Genomic DNA, 18,561 nt, shown 5'->3' with positions numbered 1-18,561 from the left:
AAAATTTTAAAAGAATTTTCTGATTGTCCCCTCGTGTATTAGGAGCTTAAACACCTCCTCGCACATTATAACCTCCTGATACCAAATTGGAAAATATTTAAAACGAAATTTGGCTTCGAAATATTTTTGTGGGTGATTGGGAAAAGACCTCCTCGTCTATTATGTTCTTCTGGTAGCCAGACAAAGTTTAAAAAGAATTTTCTGACTATTCCCTCGTGTATTAGGAGCTTAAACACGTCTTTTAAAACGAAATTTGGCTTCGAAATATTTTTGTGGGTGATAGGAAAAGGCCTCCTCGACTATTATGTTCTCCTGGTAGCCAGACAAAATTTTAAAAGAATTTTCTGATCATCCCCTAGTGTATTAGGAGCTTAAACACCTCCTCGCACGTTATAACCTCCTGATACCAAATTGGAAAAGATTTATAACGAAATTTGGCTTCGAAATATTTTTGTGGGTGATGGGAAAAGACCTCCTAGACTATTATGTTATCCTGGTCCTTTGCATAATCACGATCTCGAGTGTTACTTTTCCGAAATTTAAGCCGGATTTGCAATACGTATTGACCGTTTCGTTTTGCGTTCATCACGGTGTCAACTGTACCATTGAAGCGGGCTGTTTCACTATTTCTAAAAAAGAGCAGCATTTTCCAAGGAACGATGAGACTAATTTGTAATCTGAAAGGAGTCTCATCCACGTCAATCACTTTAAGATATTTTAAATTTTTTCATTGCATAAAGCCAGTTTTGTTTGAAGTAATTTTAATATTCCTAAAGAAGTCGACCTATGATTTTGTATTGTAATTATTAATCAGAATCCAATCCGAGCAAATAATTTTGTTTTAATGGCCAATTTGCAGTTAATTCAGTGATACCATTCCTTTGGTTGGATTAAAATGTTATTTAGAATTCAGTAATTCATTATGCGGTAAAGATAAAAAATTTAATTACGGATCAAATTTAGCACGGACACGTGCTCACGAATAGGCACCGCATTTTTTGTATTTCTCACATTAAAGTTTTTGCCAGTGCCGTAGAGGTTCAAGTTTATTTTACTCAAATGAGGTTTTCGACCCTTGTAAATGTAACTGGCCGAGGTAAGAGATAAAGAATCCGATTCCCAAAGACAGACCGTTGAATGCTGATGCCCATCGGTAAGGTTGAAATGAGAAAAGTAAGGCTGTCTCTTCCTTGGTCCTCCGTGTTTCGGTAGATTAACACCAACCGAAAACCTAGGCTACCGCTATCGTTAAAGTTAATTTTCAAAACGAACTGGAGACCAGGAATTTGTCAATTGTTGCCAATTTTAGACGTCCTGATTCTGATACCACAATTCACAAAGAGAAAATAGTGTTAAACCTGAGATGTGACAATTTCATCCCCTGTAATTCGTAGTGTCCACCCTAAATTTGTCTAAATCGAACATCGCGTGACCGTATTATGTAATACCGCAATCACATTAATTTGTTCATGTGTTTGTATTCAGAAGTTAATATATCTAACGGGACATTCGAAAACGCAAATCAGTCGGTCCAAAGTTTTCGAACGAATTTGTCATGTTCGCCTGGCTTGTAGTCTGTTCGATTTTATTTAGAGACACACACTCTGCTCTCGTTTCATTGGACGACGGAAGCGAGAGTTGCGTGAAACGCGTGATTTCTGCCGTATTTGCAGAGGATGAGGTACTGTACATAATTCTGATAGGGAATCACAACGCGGTGCCGCACGATATTCCGCAATCGAAAATAATTTGGAGTCTCGACGTGTTGGAGGAGAAGGGCGGAAGTTCGTATGGAAACAACTTCGTAATTCAAGTCGAGGATGGCCTTAGCTTGAAAAAGGTACTATCTCGTTTGGTTCTTAGCTCACTTTGGGACGCCAATATCTCTCCGGGGGAACATTTTTGGTCATCGCTTCTAAAATGGACGCGAGGGACGCTTTCCTGCAACTTTGGGACTACAACATCAAAAACGTAACTATACTATTCAGCTCAAGTTTTTGGCAATGCAATCCGAACACCGCGATTAATCAGTGCGGGGGCGCACCAAATCTAATCGACGTGCAGAGTTGCCACTCTCACGTAGAGATCATTTCTGACAGCGAAGATACCTGCCGGCCATCACTTGTGGGCCGCAAGGAGAGGTTAGCCCAACATGCACTAAGCGTTACGCTACCAAAACCCCTAACTGCACTCGGAATGTAACGTGTACAAGTGAAAAATAAAGTGTACATTTTTTGTTTGGGCGTATTATTGTATAGAGTTTTGCAGGTGTTTATTTGAAGTTGTGATATTATTCACGTTAAGGTGTGTTTACGAACCCCATTTATTTTAAGTTTCATGTTAGTTTGGGCAAGCCGAGTAGAAATTTGTAAAGTAAAACTGGTGTTTAAATAAAGCAAGTAAATTTGCTGAGAGCGTTACAAACTTATGGATCGAAAAGTTCTTCAACGGAATATTCCTTGAAGACCGGCGCCAAAATCCCAGAAATAACTTTATGAATTGAGGTGTGTACAAATGGACCAAATTCTTTAGACAGCGCCATAACATTCTCGTTGATCGCCGCATTCACGCGGTCGTTGATTTCGTTGTTGTCGAACAAATTGTCGAAGCGTATTTTCGCCGAGTCGATTGAATTTTCGGCTTCGTCATCGGCGTTTCTCTTGAACTGAATGTATCTCTTTCCGTCTCTGTCCACAATGGTAAACCTTGATTTTGTTAACGCTTGAACATTAGCTGTAACATTTAATAATAAAGAAGATGTTCGCTATAGATATCCGCATACTCAAGTTCGCCGAAAATTTTCCTTGAGTTTTCACCTCAAACATAAGCACCTTCCCTTTGATGTCGTAGTTACCGACGGTGTTCACTACCGGTACCTTCAATTTCAATACTAGGGTTTTCTCTTCGAGGTTAAGGTCAAGTTTGTCAATGATGATATCTTTCATTCCGCGTAGCTCCAAATCGGTTACAACCGCGTTTATTTGGATTCTTTCGTTCGATCCAGTATTCAACTCAAATTTGGGGAAACGGAATGGTTCGATGGGAGGCAACTTCATTTCAGGAATTCCATCGAGTAAGCGAGGTTGTAGGTCACCTATGCGGTTTACGATGCAATCTCCAACTTTTAGGTTAGGATCCGAAAGTTTACATTTTTTTATGTAGGAGGCTGAAACAAAAAATCACTAAATTAATCTTGGATCAACCATTTTAAAATTCAGATTAAAAAGTAGTGTAAGAACGATTCTAAATAGAATATAAAAGAATTCCACGAACGTCGGCGGGCGGTGTGGAGTTGGGGGCGAGGGTTTCGCTCATTTCTTTTCGTTGAATGAATCTTTAATCTTCTACTTACGAACGAGCGATAAATGACAGTACTCGGAATCGAGAGTCCACGGGAACGCGGAACTGGTATTAGGGAATGTAATTTTCTGCATTTTATAGAACCAAAGTCGAACCTTTTTTCGGACTCCACTGTCAACTGTAGTTTTCTTTATTTAAAAGAATCATGAAATAATAAAATTAAAATAAAGAGAAGCAACCAAAAGGAGATAACTAATCCCTCCAGTTAAATTTAATATAAATTACGTTAGCAGCTCGCATATTTTGGCAACTTAAATTCAATGACAACTAATTGATATTATCCGGACGGCCTAATTTTCATTCATCCCTTTAAAGTGAAACACAACATTGCGATAACGTCCAAAGTAATAATGACTGTCCCTACGCCATATTGCCTCGTACCAGACCGCAAGCGTTTAAATTATGAATATAAAGGCTACTTGGAAATATTAAATTAATGCAGAAGTTAACCGCACAGAATTGCTTAGTTGCCAATTTATTTAAAGTTTTGCGGGATCCCGCAAATACCGGGATCCCGCGGGATTAACATCTAGCAATTGCATTCCCTAGATGGGAAAATAGACAGGGACAGAATCAAGGAACTATATCAAGAAACAGGGTTGAAGGTAAGAAGAGAAGGGAAGGAGGATGAAGTGTTTTGGACATATAAAAAAGAAGTAAGACGGGGATGCTCGATTAGCCCAACCTTATTTAATCTCTATAAAATGACATGAAAAGAGTATTAATGAGGCAGGGTCAATGTAGAGGAATCCTAGAAGAAAGATATTGTCCCTGGCATAGGCGGACGACGCAGTAATAATGGCAACAGAGGTAGAATAGTTTAAAAAAATTCTGGGAAGAATGGAGAGGCATTGGAAGGTATAGGAAGAGAGGTGGGAGAAAAAGGGAATGAAAATGGAGACAGGAAAAAATAAAAGAGGTTAGAGAAGTTAAATATTTAGAGTACCATATACAAAGAAATAATATAATAATAAAATAATATAATTGCGCAAATAAAAAAACTACGGAAAAAGGGGTGGGGACGATAAGACAGGTGTGAGGATTAGAAGAGAGGGGTTTCAAGAACAATTCCAGAACAAGAAAATACCTGTTTGATGCAATGGTGAGAGGGCTGCTCGTTTAGGAAATGAAGATATGAGGGTGGAAAGAATGGAATGAACTATATGGAATACAAAGAATGTCTTATAAATGGGTATTAGGGCTAAACGGAAAGACGCCAAATTGTATATTTGAGGAAGAAACAATAATGGAGAAAATAATGGTAGCATCGGGATGCAGTGCAGTGAGGTTTCGAGGGAAGAAGTGAAAAAGAGAGCGAATTTGTAACAGAATGCTTGATAACGAGGATGAACGGAAATAGAGAAAACAGAAATAGAGAGAAGAAAATGAAAAAAATGTAGAAAATGTGAAGAGGAAGAACTAATTCAATTAATAAGTATTGAAATGAATTTACCTTGTAGTGAAGTATTGCGATAGTGGGTTCTGTTTAATATTCATCAAACAAGAATTTAGTTTCGCGTAAATACGACCTAGAATAGTTGCATTACAACAATTGGCAAGTAAGCAGTTAAGCAAGAGTAACAATAAATTATTATCGTAGGTTTTATGTAGAGCAATTAGGAAATGGGTTGTAGGAAATTGTATACTATTAATAACGTTGTCATCAAAATATGTAGAGTAGGTAATTGCAATGTGCACAATCATTCTGTATATAAACTGTACAAAAAGTAGAATAAAGCGACTATTGAATAAAACGTCTTTAGTTCACCTGCATCTGAGCGTCCAGGCCATAATTTGGGGAATGAGGCCGTTCTCCACTCAGTGCAGTTTAATAATATCCCCCCGGATATTAAACATGGTCCTCCGAGCAATTTAAACCAGCGACCTATGGATGGACGGTCCGGATAAGACGTCAAAATAAGGAAAAAGACGTCTGAAAAAGGAACTAAGGAATTAGCACCATCCGAAAAAGGGAATAACGGGTGAGTGACTGAAAAATTTTAGGAGGAACTGAGTGCTCAGGACAGCACTGCATAACGGAAAAAGGAAATAACCACCAACCCAACAAGGCAAGTGGTAAACCAATTGGTAATAGGCGCTAAGGAAGGCGTCAAAGGAAACAAAACGAAAAATAAACACCACACGAAAAAGGATTAACGGGTGAGTGACCGAAAATTTTAGAAGGAACAAAGAAAATAAACCACCCCGTGGCAAAGGGTAAATAGCGGAAAAATAATCAAAAGGAATCCAAAATGGAGGAAATGAATAAATTGGTGGTACGGCAGCAGGAGATTGGAAATGACATATCCAAACTGCTGTCCAACTCAAAAAAGGATACAGCAGCCCGGAAGACTGCAAAATACATAGAAGAACGGCAGGCGAAATTAGAAGATTACCATCGGGAGGCAAGGAACAATCACACGGAGATAATCAAATTAAAAATTTCAGAACACGATTATTATGCAACAAATTTCATGGACCAAATTGAGGCAGTATACAACACTGCAAAGGCATACTTGAATGGGTTACAGAACACTGAAACAGATGGAAAAATGGACGAACAATTGATGAGGGTCAAAAGACAGGAGATTCGCATTGAACAATTCTACACAACAGCAGCTCAGATTACAAAGGAACGGGAGATGGGAAAGATATGCAAAGCGTTATATAACGACATGCAAAGGAGATGGGAGGTGATAAGCGACAACGAAGTAGAAATACAAGTCAATGAGGTAAGATTTGCTCACGAATATTTTACCTTGAAGAAGTTTGGCGAAGCACAAAAAGAATACTACAGAATACAAAGCCACCTAAAAAACGAGTGTGAGGACAACACTACACGGACGTCAAAAATCAAGCTGCCTAAAATAAGGATCCCGACATTCCGAACTGGGTATGAAAACTGGACTCCGTTTCATGATCTGTTTCAGAAGCTAATACATTCCAATGAAGAACTCTCGGATACAGAGAAGATGCATTACCTGAAAGGCCATTTGGATGGAGAAGCTGCCAAATTAATACAACATCTACCGATAACCGAGCAGAACTACGCCACGGCTTGGGACATATTGAAGAATCGATATCACAACGTGAGGCTGATGGTATCAAACTTACTGGGCAAGATGATGGGTGCTCCGGCAGTCGAGAAAGAGGACGCGGAACAGCTGAAACGGCTTCATGACACAATCCGTGGGTGTCTCGAAGCAATAAATAATTTGGGGACAGACACAGCATCATGGGATACAATTGTAATAAAAATTGTATCAGACAAATGGGATGTTGAAACCAACAAGCTGTTCGAGCAGTCACTGAAGCAACCAAGTCAAATACCCAAATTAGAAGAAGTGATGGAGTTCTTGAAGTTGCGGTTCCAGTCCTTGGAGGCATCAGAACAAAGACCAAAACAATTCCAAGAGCAATCAACATCGAAGTCAAGATGGCAACCCACCAGCGCAATTACATGTTACTACTGCAAACAACATCATTCCATGGAAAGGTGCCCGAAATTTCAGACGCTTGCAGCACCACAAAAGATGAAGATCGTTAGGGAACAGCAGCTGTGCATCCGGTGCATGAAACATCATCAACAATACAAGTGTTATTCCACAATTAACTGTGCAACATGCAGCAGACCACACCATACCATGCTGCACACCCCATACAACGGAACATCAACACAGGCTACAAGACCAGCGAAATCAGCCTCCCACGCAGTCACAAGGTCGGGACAGATGGAGACGAAAAGACAAGACCACCAAGTGTTGTTGGCAACCGCAATGGTGAGAGTCCAGGATATAATGGGCGATCAGCAAGTGCTGAGGGTTTTGGTGGATCCAGGGTCACAAGCATCCTTCATCACCGAACAAGCGGCCCAGGAACTGAAGCTACCAAGAACCAAGATAACTGCGATGGTTTCGGGGCTTGGAAATAATGAACCGAAGACAGCAAGGTCCCAAGTTATGGTTCATCTGCAGCCACGGCACTCAAGTAAATACATGTTAACAACAGAGCTGATCGTGCTACCCAAAATTACCGAAAATTTACCACGGCAATCATTCAAGATGGAAATGGAATCTTGGCAAAATGTGGTACTGGCAGATCCAACCCTAAACATCCCAGGTCCAATAGACATTTTATTAGGAGCACACGATTATGCAAAAATAATAATGGAAGGGATCAAGAAGACAGAAAGCGAGCTACTTGGACAACAGACGCAGTTCGGATGGGTTATATCTGGACAAATCACGTATCCAGCAAAGAAGGGGAGACCGGTACTAGGAATGGTATCGGTGATTAATGAGGACAAACAATTAGCCAAATTTTGGGAACTGGAGGAGGTAGATGTCCCAATTCGACAGAGCGAAGAAGATCAATGGTGTGAAGACCATTATGTTGCCACCACCACCAGAGGTCCAGATGGAAGATATACCGTCAGAATACCATTCAAGGAGGAACCAAAAGAAATGGCAAAATCGCGGCCACTTGCAGCAGCACGACTCCGGCAATTAGAAAACAAATTGGAAAAATATTCAGACCTACGGGAGAAATACAACTCGTTCATGCAAGAGTATCTAGAGTTAGGACACATGCAGTTGGTCGAAGCCACACAAAAAGGAGGAGATCGCTACTATATTCCACATCAACCAGTTATTAAGGAATCCAGTACGACAACCAAGTTAAGGGTGGTGTACGACGCTTCAGCAACATCTAAACCACGTAAAAGCTTGAACGAAATATTGCACGCAGGCCCAAGGTTACAACAGGAATTAGCAGACATTCTACTCAGATGGAGGAAGCACCAATTTGTGTTCACGGCAGACATCAAAAAATGTTTCGTCAAATCAACATCCACAAAGATGACCAACTGTTTCAAACAATACTATGGAGAGATGACCAACATCAACCCATTGGAGAATATCAGTTAACTACGGTAACATATGGAACCACAGCAGCACCATATCTGGCGGTCCGTACCTTACAGCAATTGGCCCAGGATGAAAAGGAATCCCATCCGATAGCAGCAGAAGTGGCTCAACGAGACTTTTATGTAGACGACGTGTTTTCCGGAGCAAACAGCATTGCTAAAACTATAAAGATGAAACAAGAATTAACAAACATGCTCACAAAGGGAGGATTCCAGTTGCACAAATGGTCATCAAACAATGCGGAGGTACTGAACGCAACTCCAAATGGAACAAATAACCAGTCCGTAACGCAACTCGAAAATGATGAAAGTAGGAGATCACTTGGGGTATTATGGATCCCACAACAGGATGTTTTCACGTTTAAAATAGAAGACACAAACTACAAGTTGACAAAACGAAACATTCTTTCAGCAGTGGCGAAGATATTTGACCCATTAGGATGGTTGTCCCCTATAACAATATCAGCCAAATTATTCATTCAAAAATTATGGTTAAGCAATTTGGCATGGGACCAAGAAGTTCCGGAAGAAATGGGAATGGAATGGAAAAAATTCCAGGAGGGAAACAGCACAGTAGGAGAAATCCAGCTTCCAAGATGGATACATTATTGCGACGGGTCACTAGAGCTACATGGGTTCTGTGATGCGTCCGAAAAAGCGTATGGAGCAGTAATCTACACAAAATCCAGCAACGGGAAAATATCATTACTGACGGCAAAATCAAAGGTAGCTCCAGCGAAATCGAAACCAACACTGCCAAAATTGGAATTATGTGCAGCAGTGTTATTAGCAAAATTAGTTAGAAGATCAAAGGAAGCACTTCAGATCAAAAACATCGCGGTCTACGCATGGACCGATTCTACGATTACTCTGGCATGGATAACAGGTGACCCATCCAGATGGACAAAATTCGTAGCTAATCGAGTGGTCGAAATCAACAGCATATTATCAAAGGAACAGTGGCGGCACGTACGAACAGACGACAATCCGGCAGACGTGGTATCAAGAGGTACAACTGCATCCAAGTTAAGGGACTGCAAACTATGGTGGAACGGGCCTTCATGGTTAACAAACGAGGAATGGAGAAACAAAGGTATTCCTACTACTATCACGGAACTGGAGGTTAGAAAATGCCTAACAACAACGGTTGAGGTAGAAGACAACAGGTTTCTGGAAAGATTCTCATCATTATCAAGATTGCTACATGTCACCGCATATTGTAATCGTTTTATCAATCTCTGCAGGAAGATAAAGCACCCAATAGGTCACTTAAAGGTAAAGGAAATTGAGGTGGCGCTGATGCAACACATCAAGCAATCCCAAAGAAGTACCTACAAAGAAGAATTAGATGGAATAAGGAAGACAACATTAGTAAACAAGAATAGCAAATTGTTACCACTCTATCCATTTCAAGATCAAGACGAGGTACTACGAGTCGGGGGAAGATTACGCAATTCCAAGTTACCTTACCACACAAAACATCCCATCATTCTGGACCCAAAAGCGTACATTACAAGATTGCTGATACTGGATGCACATCACAAGACATTACATGGAGGTCTTCAAATTACGTTAGCATACTTAAGACGTCGATATTGGATCATCAATGGAAGAAAAGCAGTACACGCGATCATCACCAAGTGTACGACCTGTATACGATATAAGAAACGCACGGCGCAACAATTAATGGGAGATCTACCAGCAGCTAGAATAACACCATCGTTTCCATTTCAACATTGTGGGATTGATTATGCGGGACCATTACAAGTAAGAGCATGGAAAGGGCGTGGACACAAATCATATAAGGGTTACGTGGCGGTGTTTATCTGTCTAGCAACACGAGCAATTCACCTGGAGGTTGTTAGTGATATGACAACAGAGGCATTCATTGCAGCACTAAAAAGATTCACGGCCAGGAGAGGACGTTGTCAGCACATATACAGTGACAATGGTACAAATTTCGTGGGTGCCAGCAAAATTCTGGAACAAGTTCAACCCATCGTGCAAGGGAAGGATGTTCAAGAAGAATCCACTTCTATTGGAACGCAATGGCATTTCATCCCACCAGCAAGTCCACATATTGGTGGAATCTGGGAGAGTGGCGTCAAGTCACTTAAATATCACCTGAGACGAGTAATAGGCGAGGCGACGTTAACATACGAAGAATTAGCCACGTTAACTCAACAGATAGAGGCGTGTCTAAATTCGAGGCCATTAATTAACACCGGAGAAGTAGTAGATGACAGCATGCTATTAACACCGGCGCACTTTCTGATTGGAAAACCTATATTAGAGCCGTTTGAAGAAACAGGAGACAACAATGTCAATCTGGGCAGTAGATGGAAACTATTACAAAAAATGAAGAGAGAATTTTGGCAAGCTTGGTCAACGGAGTATCTACACAACTTGCAACAGCGGTATAAATGGAAGACCGCTAGGGATAATATCAAAGTCAAAGATGTGGTTCTGATCAAAGAGGATCATTTAACACCTGGTAAATGGCCGTTAGCAAGGATCGAAGAAGTACACCCAGCAGAGGATGGAACTGTACGAGTAGTAACCGTCACCAAAGCGGATGGGAAAAAATCAAAACGCAGCATACATCAATTAATACCATTAAATTCTGAAACAGGCGATAATGAAGAGCGCGTCAAAACATCAACATCACTAGTGAGCACTGCCAGATCACAGAGGGTAGGAGTTAAGGCGTTGCTGATCGCAATATTTCTAATGGTGGTAACAACAGGGGCAAATTACACCATAACATACCCTAAACCAGGACTATATGTGGAACACATTGGAGAAGCAAGAATAGAGAGAGGAATATTTAGAATCGAGGTCCAATATAGTAAAACCAGAATAACTGAAGATATGGAAAAAGCAGCTGTTAGCATAGACAAGTTTAAGGCACTATGCAATAACGTCACATCATTAACAGAAAACTCCCACTGTGAAACATTGGTACAACACATGGATGAACAAAAAGACCAACTACGATGGCTACAGGATGGTCTACAACACGTGATAGGTGTACGTGAAAGAAGAGGAATCTTAGGAGACATCTTAACATCAGTTTTTGGAGTTAATGATGAGGTGTATAGAGAAATCGACACACTGAACAAGAATCAACAAGAAGTTATTCGAAATTCCGAGCATCAAACAAAGATAATGTTATCCGCCATTTCTACATTCAATGACACGGAGACGAGAATTACAAACCAGCTGGAAAGGTTTCGCCTTAAATTAAATGAAGGAATAGAGGCGATAAATCACATGGAAAAATGGTATAGGCAAATCGACGAAAACAAGCTAAATATACAAGTACTTAATACATATCAATTAGCGATGAATCTGGTTAGTGAAATTTATAATCACTACCACAAAGTACTAAAAGTACATTACCAACGAGGGAGCTTTTACGACTTACTGTCAGAAACCCACATCAGGAAGGTAATCTTAACAGCGCAACAACAGCTGCCCAGTAGCATGGAAATTTTGGCACATCCAATAAAACGAACAATGGTGCAACGGAATGACACTCACATACGCGTGTTCGGAGTGTTTGTGGTGGCAGAGATCACGGAATACGTGATTATGAAGATCACCCCCATTCCTTTAAAGATGGAAGATTCAACCGTTTGGGAATTAAGTACAGACAACAACATAATTAGCGTTGACTACAACAATCAATTATACTTCGAATTAACGGACGAAGAATTCAAGAACAGCATTAAGATAGAGAAGCACAAATTTCTATGTGCACCTACAGTAGTAAAAAAGATGGAAGACAGCCCTAACTGCATCATAAGGGAAATTTACAACCATACGGAGAACAGCAATTGTAACATTCAACAACATACAATTACCAGCACCATATGGAAACAACTTTACATGGAAAACACGTGGATGTTTATTACCAAACAACCCACAAGAGTGGCAATCATATGCAACGGACGTCGACAGGAGGTTATGTTAAACAATACGGGAATCATCAACCTATCCCAGGATTGTCGACTACAAACGAGGCAAAGCATCTTAAACCCGAGAAGAGATAAATCTATAATGGTACTCGGCAGTTACATCAAACACGTTAATATCAGTACTCAACATACCAAGAGGCACCCACACCACGTACATCCACTGGAAGAACCTGTAGTGAAGGCCGGAGAACAGTTGAACCAGCTAAGGGATAAGGAGCAAGAACTACAAAATCACATTAGGGAAACTGCATGGCAGAAAGTAACAACACATTCAATGATGACGAGCACTCTAACTACCATAATAATCATTACGGCATCATTGGCTATTGGAGGAGGTTATATCTGGTATAAACGACGACAACAACCATCCCGGCAAACAACAGAAGACATAAAGATGGAACCAATAATATATGCTCAACCAGAAACACAAGGGCAGAACACCGTTGGAGCTGTCGCGAGTCGGCAGAATGTTTAATATTCATCAAACAAGAATTTAGTTTCGCGTAAATACGACCTAGAATAGTTGCATTACAACAATTGGCAAGTAAGCAGTTAAGCAAGAGTAACAATAAATTATTATCGTAGGTTTTATGTAGAGCAATTAGGAAATGGGTTGTAGGAAATTGTATACTATTAATAACGTTGTCATCAAAATATGTAGAGTAGGTAATTGCAATGTGCACAATCATTCTGTATATAAACTGTACAAAAAGTAGAATAAAGGGACTATTGAATAAAACGTCTTTAGTTCACCTGCATCTGAGCGTCCAGGCCATAATTTGGGGAATGAGGCCGTTCTCCACTCAGTGCAGTTTAATAATATCCCCCCGGATATTAAACAGGTTCGAACTGAATATAATTATTAGATGCTTCCAAACTATACATTTCCACTCAATCGGTGTCAACAAGAGTGCACTTTTTTTGTACCAAGAAGGTTATGTTTGAAGTTGCACATTTCTGTCAACGGATGTCTTGGGATGACTGCCGGGATCGCCAGCTTTAGATGCCCTCCGAAGCATGAAAAGCAGATGTTCTATACCACTAAAAACTGGCAAGTTGTGGCATTCGAACTCACCGCTTGTGAGCGCTAGGGGTTCTCTAATATAGTTTACAAGGCCTGTACTTCAATGACTCTAGCAGGGGTGGCTAGGGGTCTAAGAGGAGACAACCTCCATTAAAAAAAAACAAATTTTAAATTTCAAGGTAACTGGAGAGTCAACCGTTACTAGAACTCCTTAGCGTCCCCACTAAGGGATGAAGAACTGTTCTCAAAGGACAACAATTAGTTATCCTGATGGATCAGGCAAGCTGGGGGAGGTTTGTGGGCATCGTAAGTAAGGGGATTGACCTTACTACCCCACATTTCTGATGCACAATTCACTATCAAAGTTACATACGCCTTCTCCTAGATGCCATTGTTTAGCCCGTCGCACAACCCTTTCCAACCACCTCCTTTTCTCCTTTTGCTGGCGCCGATCAAGTACTTCAGTGGACTCTTCCTCTTTTCAGAGACGCCATTTTCTCTGTCGCACACATCCCGGTTCGTAACTTGTGTTGGAAACTCCAGGGGCATTGTCTTGTCACATAGTCTCATGGGAGTATGATGTAACATGTCGGCCGTTTGGTGGGTTCCTCTTGCTAGCTTGTAACCCTTTGTTTCTTAATTGCTTCAGGATGTCGAGGCGACACGATAGCGAAAGTTATCTCAGGTTCAGACGTTTTCATTAGGGGAAAGTCGTTTCATTTACTACGGCAGCACGATGTCATTTTCTGGCCATGGAGAGCTTACTCGGCAAAATTTCAACGCAGGGACTACACTAGGATACCGCCTCTGAGTTTAACAGTACATTACACTAAATATCATGAAATGTAACGTTATGTTAGGGGTCATTATTGGGGTCCGATATGGCAACTGCATAAACCGTAATCGTGATCAAAGACTATAGGTGGCCATTGTCACAATGGTAAAAATCCGCTGCGATCATTGGATGTTACTTAAATCAACATTAAAGTCCTCGAAATTAATTAACAAAACAAGGATAACAATCCAAAATCAAAAACTCAACAAAAAGAAATGGATACAAAGTACATACCTACTGGAAACTAGCAATAGGTAAGGTATGAAAACTTACGCAGCTCTTTGGAAGAACAGGTAGCTACAATTAAGCTGAACACAAACACTAGCTTCATCTCGACTTTGCAAACATCTAATGTGGTAAGGGCACCGAGATGTTGCATATATAGGGTGATTAATCGATCTCATTATGTACACCACTGATCTGGCTCGTTAAACCACTGGAAAATGGTGCGGAACAATGTCTGCTTGAATCACAAATCCACCTTGACAAGTTATTATTGGCATTTAATTATTTAATTGCGCGTCTCGTAGAAATTACGACGAGAAATGACGCTAAATGCATTACAACATTAAAATAAACAATGGTAATTATTGAAATAAACCCTATTCAGTGACTTACATCACTAGGTAATTGGTATAATTATGAGTTGCTACGAAATCGTTTTGCAAGTCACCTAAACCAGGCACCTTCCATAAGAACCCATAACGTAACAATTGGCGTGACCCAAAATGGGGTGCAAGAAATTAGGGACACTTGAATTGCACCCAAACGGCGTTTCCATTTGAAAGGGGGCAGGTAAATTGGTTCGCCGGTGACCAAGTACTTTTCATTCTTTCTCACCTCCATTTCATTTATTCCAAGTGCCTATGTATCAAATTTCGTTTAAATTCTTCCATAAATACAAAAGTTGGCACTGCGCATGCGCAAAACGAAATTTTGAAACTGGCGTTAGATTCTCATTTATACTATTTATTTATTTATTTATGCCTATGTATAAAATTTCATTCAAATACTTTTATAAATAAAAAAGTTTGCAATTCGGTTTATAAATGGTCCAGATGAGAAAAGGGCACTGTGAATTTTGAATCGATTCGACTTAATTTTTGGCATTGCGTGTTATATGGCTAAAGCTATGCCCATATTGAATTTCATGCAATTCAGTTCATAACTAACGAAGATGTCAAAGCGATCGGGCATTTCTAAACAAAGTTATCGTTCACACGGACGGCTAATGGGGCAGACAGACAAAGGAACAGACGGACACACCAACAGACAGACGACAGACAGCAATACAAAATTATAAACGATCTCTAGGATCGTTAATAAACGGCAAAGCATGTAAAAAACGGTTTTTTGGTTTTTTACAATAACTTTTAGCAATAAACGCAGAAAAAATTCCTTTATTGGTGCAAGCCTCGACACCATAACGAACCAAATAGCGAAAAAAGTAGAACAAACTAGTAGCGTCTCAACGAACGAGCTGACGGACGGACGGGCAGACGGACGGACAAAGTGGCGCATTTTTTTTATTTTTGTGGAAATGCGCTAAAAACGCAGAGAGATCCAAAGAAATATAAGTAAGAAGAATCGCACAAGAAAGAGATGAAGTCAAAATAGGTCCAAGGAAAGTATGTATAAGTAATGTGGAATGGAGTAGAATTACAGTAACGAAAGAGAGAAAAGAATAACCAACGAAAACAAGGACATGATGAAGAAGGACCAGAAAATCAAAAAGAACATGAAGAAAACACGAGACATAAAACTAAAGAATAAGAAAAAGAAAGAAATGAACGCCAGAAGATTGGCACGTGGTAGTGGGGACACATATGATGAAAGAAAATTAGATAGATTATGTAGCCTAAGAATAAAGGTAAAATATCTAAACTCTACCTTCCCTTCGGAAGAAATAAAGAAGCCTTCTACAGTGGTCTCAATAGGGCAGTCGATGAAGATCATACTAAAGGCGATGCAAACACAAAAACAAAGAAAGAACAAATTTTCAGACCAACCGATTGGACAGTTCAGTAAACGCGAATTTTTAATGAACTTTACCAAATAAATAAAGAAAGATATTGTTTATTGTTTTTAAATCTTTTTCATTTCTGGTGTAAATGTTACTCAATGTTGGTCAGAAGTAATATTCATATAAATTTTGACCATTCTTTCAACTGTAGGCTTGAATTCTCTGGACGATGGGCAAGTTACCTATCTCGGGGACGAGATCCTGCTAACAAAAACTCTTCGGTTTAAAATCTTTGCACAAGATATTCACTAATTTGGATATATTATGTTGTTAATGTTGAATTCGACCTCCAAGGCCTTGTAATTTTCCATGTTGCTTTTAACAAAAGGGTTTTATTGCACCAAAGACGAGTCACATGTTGTACAGCTGCTATCTGCTTGTACCCCAACCAGTTTGTTTTGCAACTTGCTCTTAACCTGTTCTTATATCATGTTTTGTGTATGTGATTTATATTCATCATGCTTTTATTATGAATCAATTGCAAAAAACTATATTATACCTTGACAACAGCTTCACTATTGCTCATTAGAGATAATTGACTATTAAAATAAAATGGTCAAAATGCATAACTATTCAAAATACGGATTATACTATTACGCTGTTTCATTGTTTTATTTTGTGTTCTTCCTTACGACACTTCCGATCAGGCGTTGTTTATAAGTAACATAAGGGAGCCTTCCCTTAAATGTTTGATCACGTGCCACTTTTTTAATTCAAATTTTGGTTAGTTCATTGCAATATTTTGCATCAAATGTTGATATTTGTTTATTAAAGCTTCAAGCGCTTCGGGCCTGCATCATTACATCGTTTAGCGAATATTCTAGAAATACCGATGGACATCGAGGCGCCATAAAGAATATACAGAGGAATCAAAATGTCACAACTAATCTCGGAAAATAAAAACACTCTTCCTACAAAAAGTCAGTTGCGAAGCAAAGGTCAACAGGAGAAGGACTTTTGCATTAGAAAAAAAATGATGTGGTCATAGTGGCACGAGGAAGAAAAGGATTACGAGAAACACAAACGATACAAAAACAAAATACATGGCATGGGTAGACGGCAATTTCCAAGAAGGGGAAAACAGCAAAAATACAACCAATAGTAACTTACTAAAGGAGAATGTTCAGAGGGAAAACAACAAATGGCATATGGTCACGAGGAACGAATGATTCAATAATAATCCATAAACCCGTTGCAGTTCTGAGAAAAATGTATGGAAAGGTGTGCATTGATGATTTGTTCTTTGGTATGTGATCCCTAGAAGTTCCCTTATCATTTTACAAGGGATGCAATTGGTAGTTTTCTTGTTGAATTAAAAAACAAAACACCAGCAACCCTTTTATGTTCTTGTTGGTAGAAGTGCTATATAAAACAAGATCATGTTCAGCACCCGCTGCAGTTCTGAGAAAAATACTAAACTAAAGTAACCAGTCATCTTTCTTATTGCCGCGATTGGTAAAAGTGGACTATCTATATCTCCACATCGTTTAAAATAACGATTTGCTTACTTTTTCTTGGTGAACCCGATGGCATTTATGGGTTATGCAACTTTTGGCGCAAAATATCGGAGTGTGACTAGCGGAAGTTGTGCTTCTGTAATGGTTCTCGTTATGAAACTAACGGATTTTTTATCGGCTACATTTTTTACATTAATTATTGCTACATACGAAATAAAGAAAAAGCTCAGAATCAAAAACGAAAACTTTTAATCTTTGATCAGTTGAATTCTCTTTCCACGTGAATTAGATTGGATTTATCTCTTCTGTCTCTAATTAATTGGAGATGCTAAATGAAGACCTTAACGAGTCGTTTTATTCCCTGGGGGCAGTGCATTCGAAACGAAGTGTGCCAAATGAAGCTTGACACGTCAATATGTCACCTATAAATTGCAACAACACGGGGAGATTTCGCAGTGAGTGTACGCATATACAGTATTGATCGCGATAGTGCCCCTTACAAAGCAATCTCAAACGCAACTGACGTAACCCTGTCACAGCCCTTTGTGGGCGCATCATCTCACCACGTGTTATCTGCTTTACACATCCTCAGGTGCAATTTCAGTGACGAGGCACAATCATCCCCTTCTCATAACAATTCCGTTTTCACACCTCAACTATGCACCAGGCTAGATCCACGAAATCTATATGCTGGAAACGTTGTTGCTAAGCGATAAGAAAGTCAACGACCTTTTTTCAGCTTTCAGCTGGTCACAGAAAATGACCGGACTTTTTCGGGCAGAGATTTGTTTACGTCCGCGTGACCTAATTGCCATGCTTTTGTGGTTACATTTCATTTTGGCAGGAATTCTCTGTCGATATGGCGAATCTCAAAGACATGCAATCGTAATGGGTTAACAATAAGTTCAAAAACCGAAACGGCTTTAACTCATTTTGTGCCGATTTGTGCCAGCAGGTG

General features: G+C 39.7%; 1 protein-coding gene across 1 annotated transcript; it reads right to left on the bottom strand.

Moving 5' to 3' along the window:
- Positions 1-2,305: 2,305 nt before the first annotated feature.
- On the bottom strand, positions 2,306-14,470 carry LOC116180181. The gene is made up of 3 exons (XM_031500051.1): positions 14,397-14,470; positions 2,783-3,166; positions 2,306-2,733 (listed from the first exon to the last, which is right to left on the bottom strand). Exons 1-3 carry the CDS (start codon positions 14,452-14,454, stop codon positions 2,426-2,428), a joined length of 750 nt encoding a protein of 249 aa, XP_031355911.1. The 5' UTR covers positions 14,455-14,470; the 3' UTR covers positions 2,306-2,425.
- Between the last annotated feature and the right edge of the window lie 4,091 nt (positions 14,471-18,561).

This window comes from Photinus pyralis, unplaced genomic scaffold (assembly GCF_008802855.1).
Source record: "Photinus pyralis isolate 1611_PpyrPB1 unplaced genomic scaffold, Ppyr1.3 Ppyr1.4_LG9, whole genome shotgun sequence".
Taxonomy (NCBI): domain Eukaryota; kingdom Metazoa; phylum Arthropoda; class Insecta; order Coleoptera; family Lampyridae; genus Photinus; species Photinus pyralis.
The sequence above is the reverse complement of the archived record's forward strand: the minus strand, read 5'-3'. Positions and strand labels throughout refer to the sequence as shown.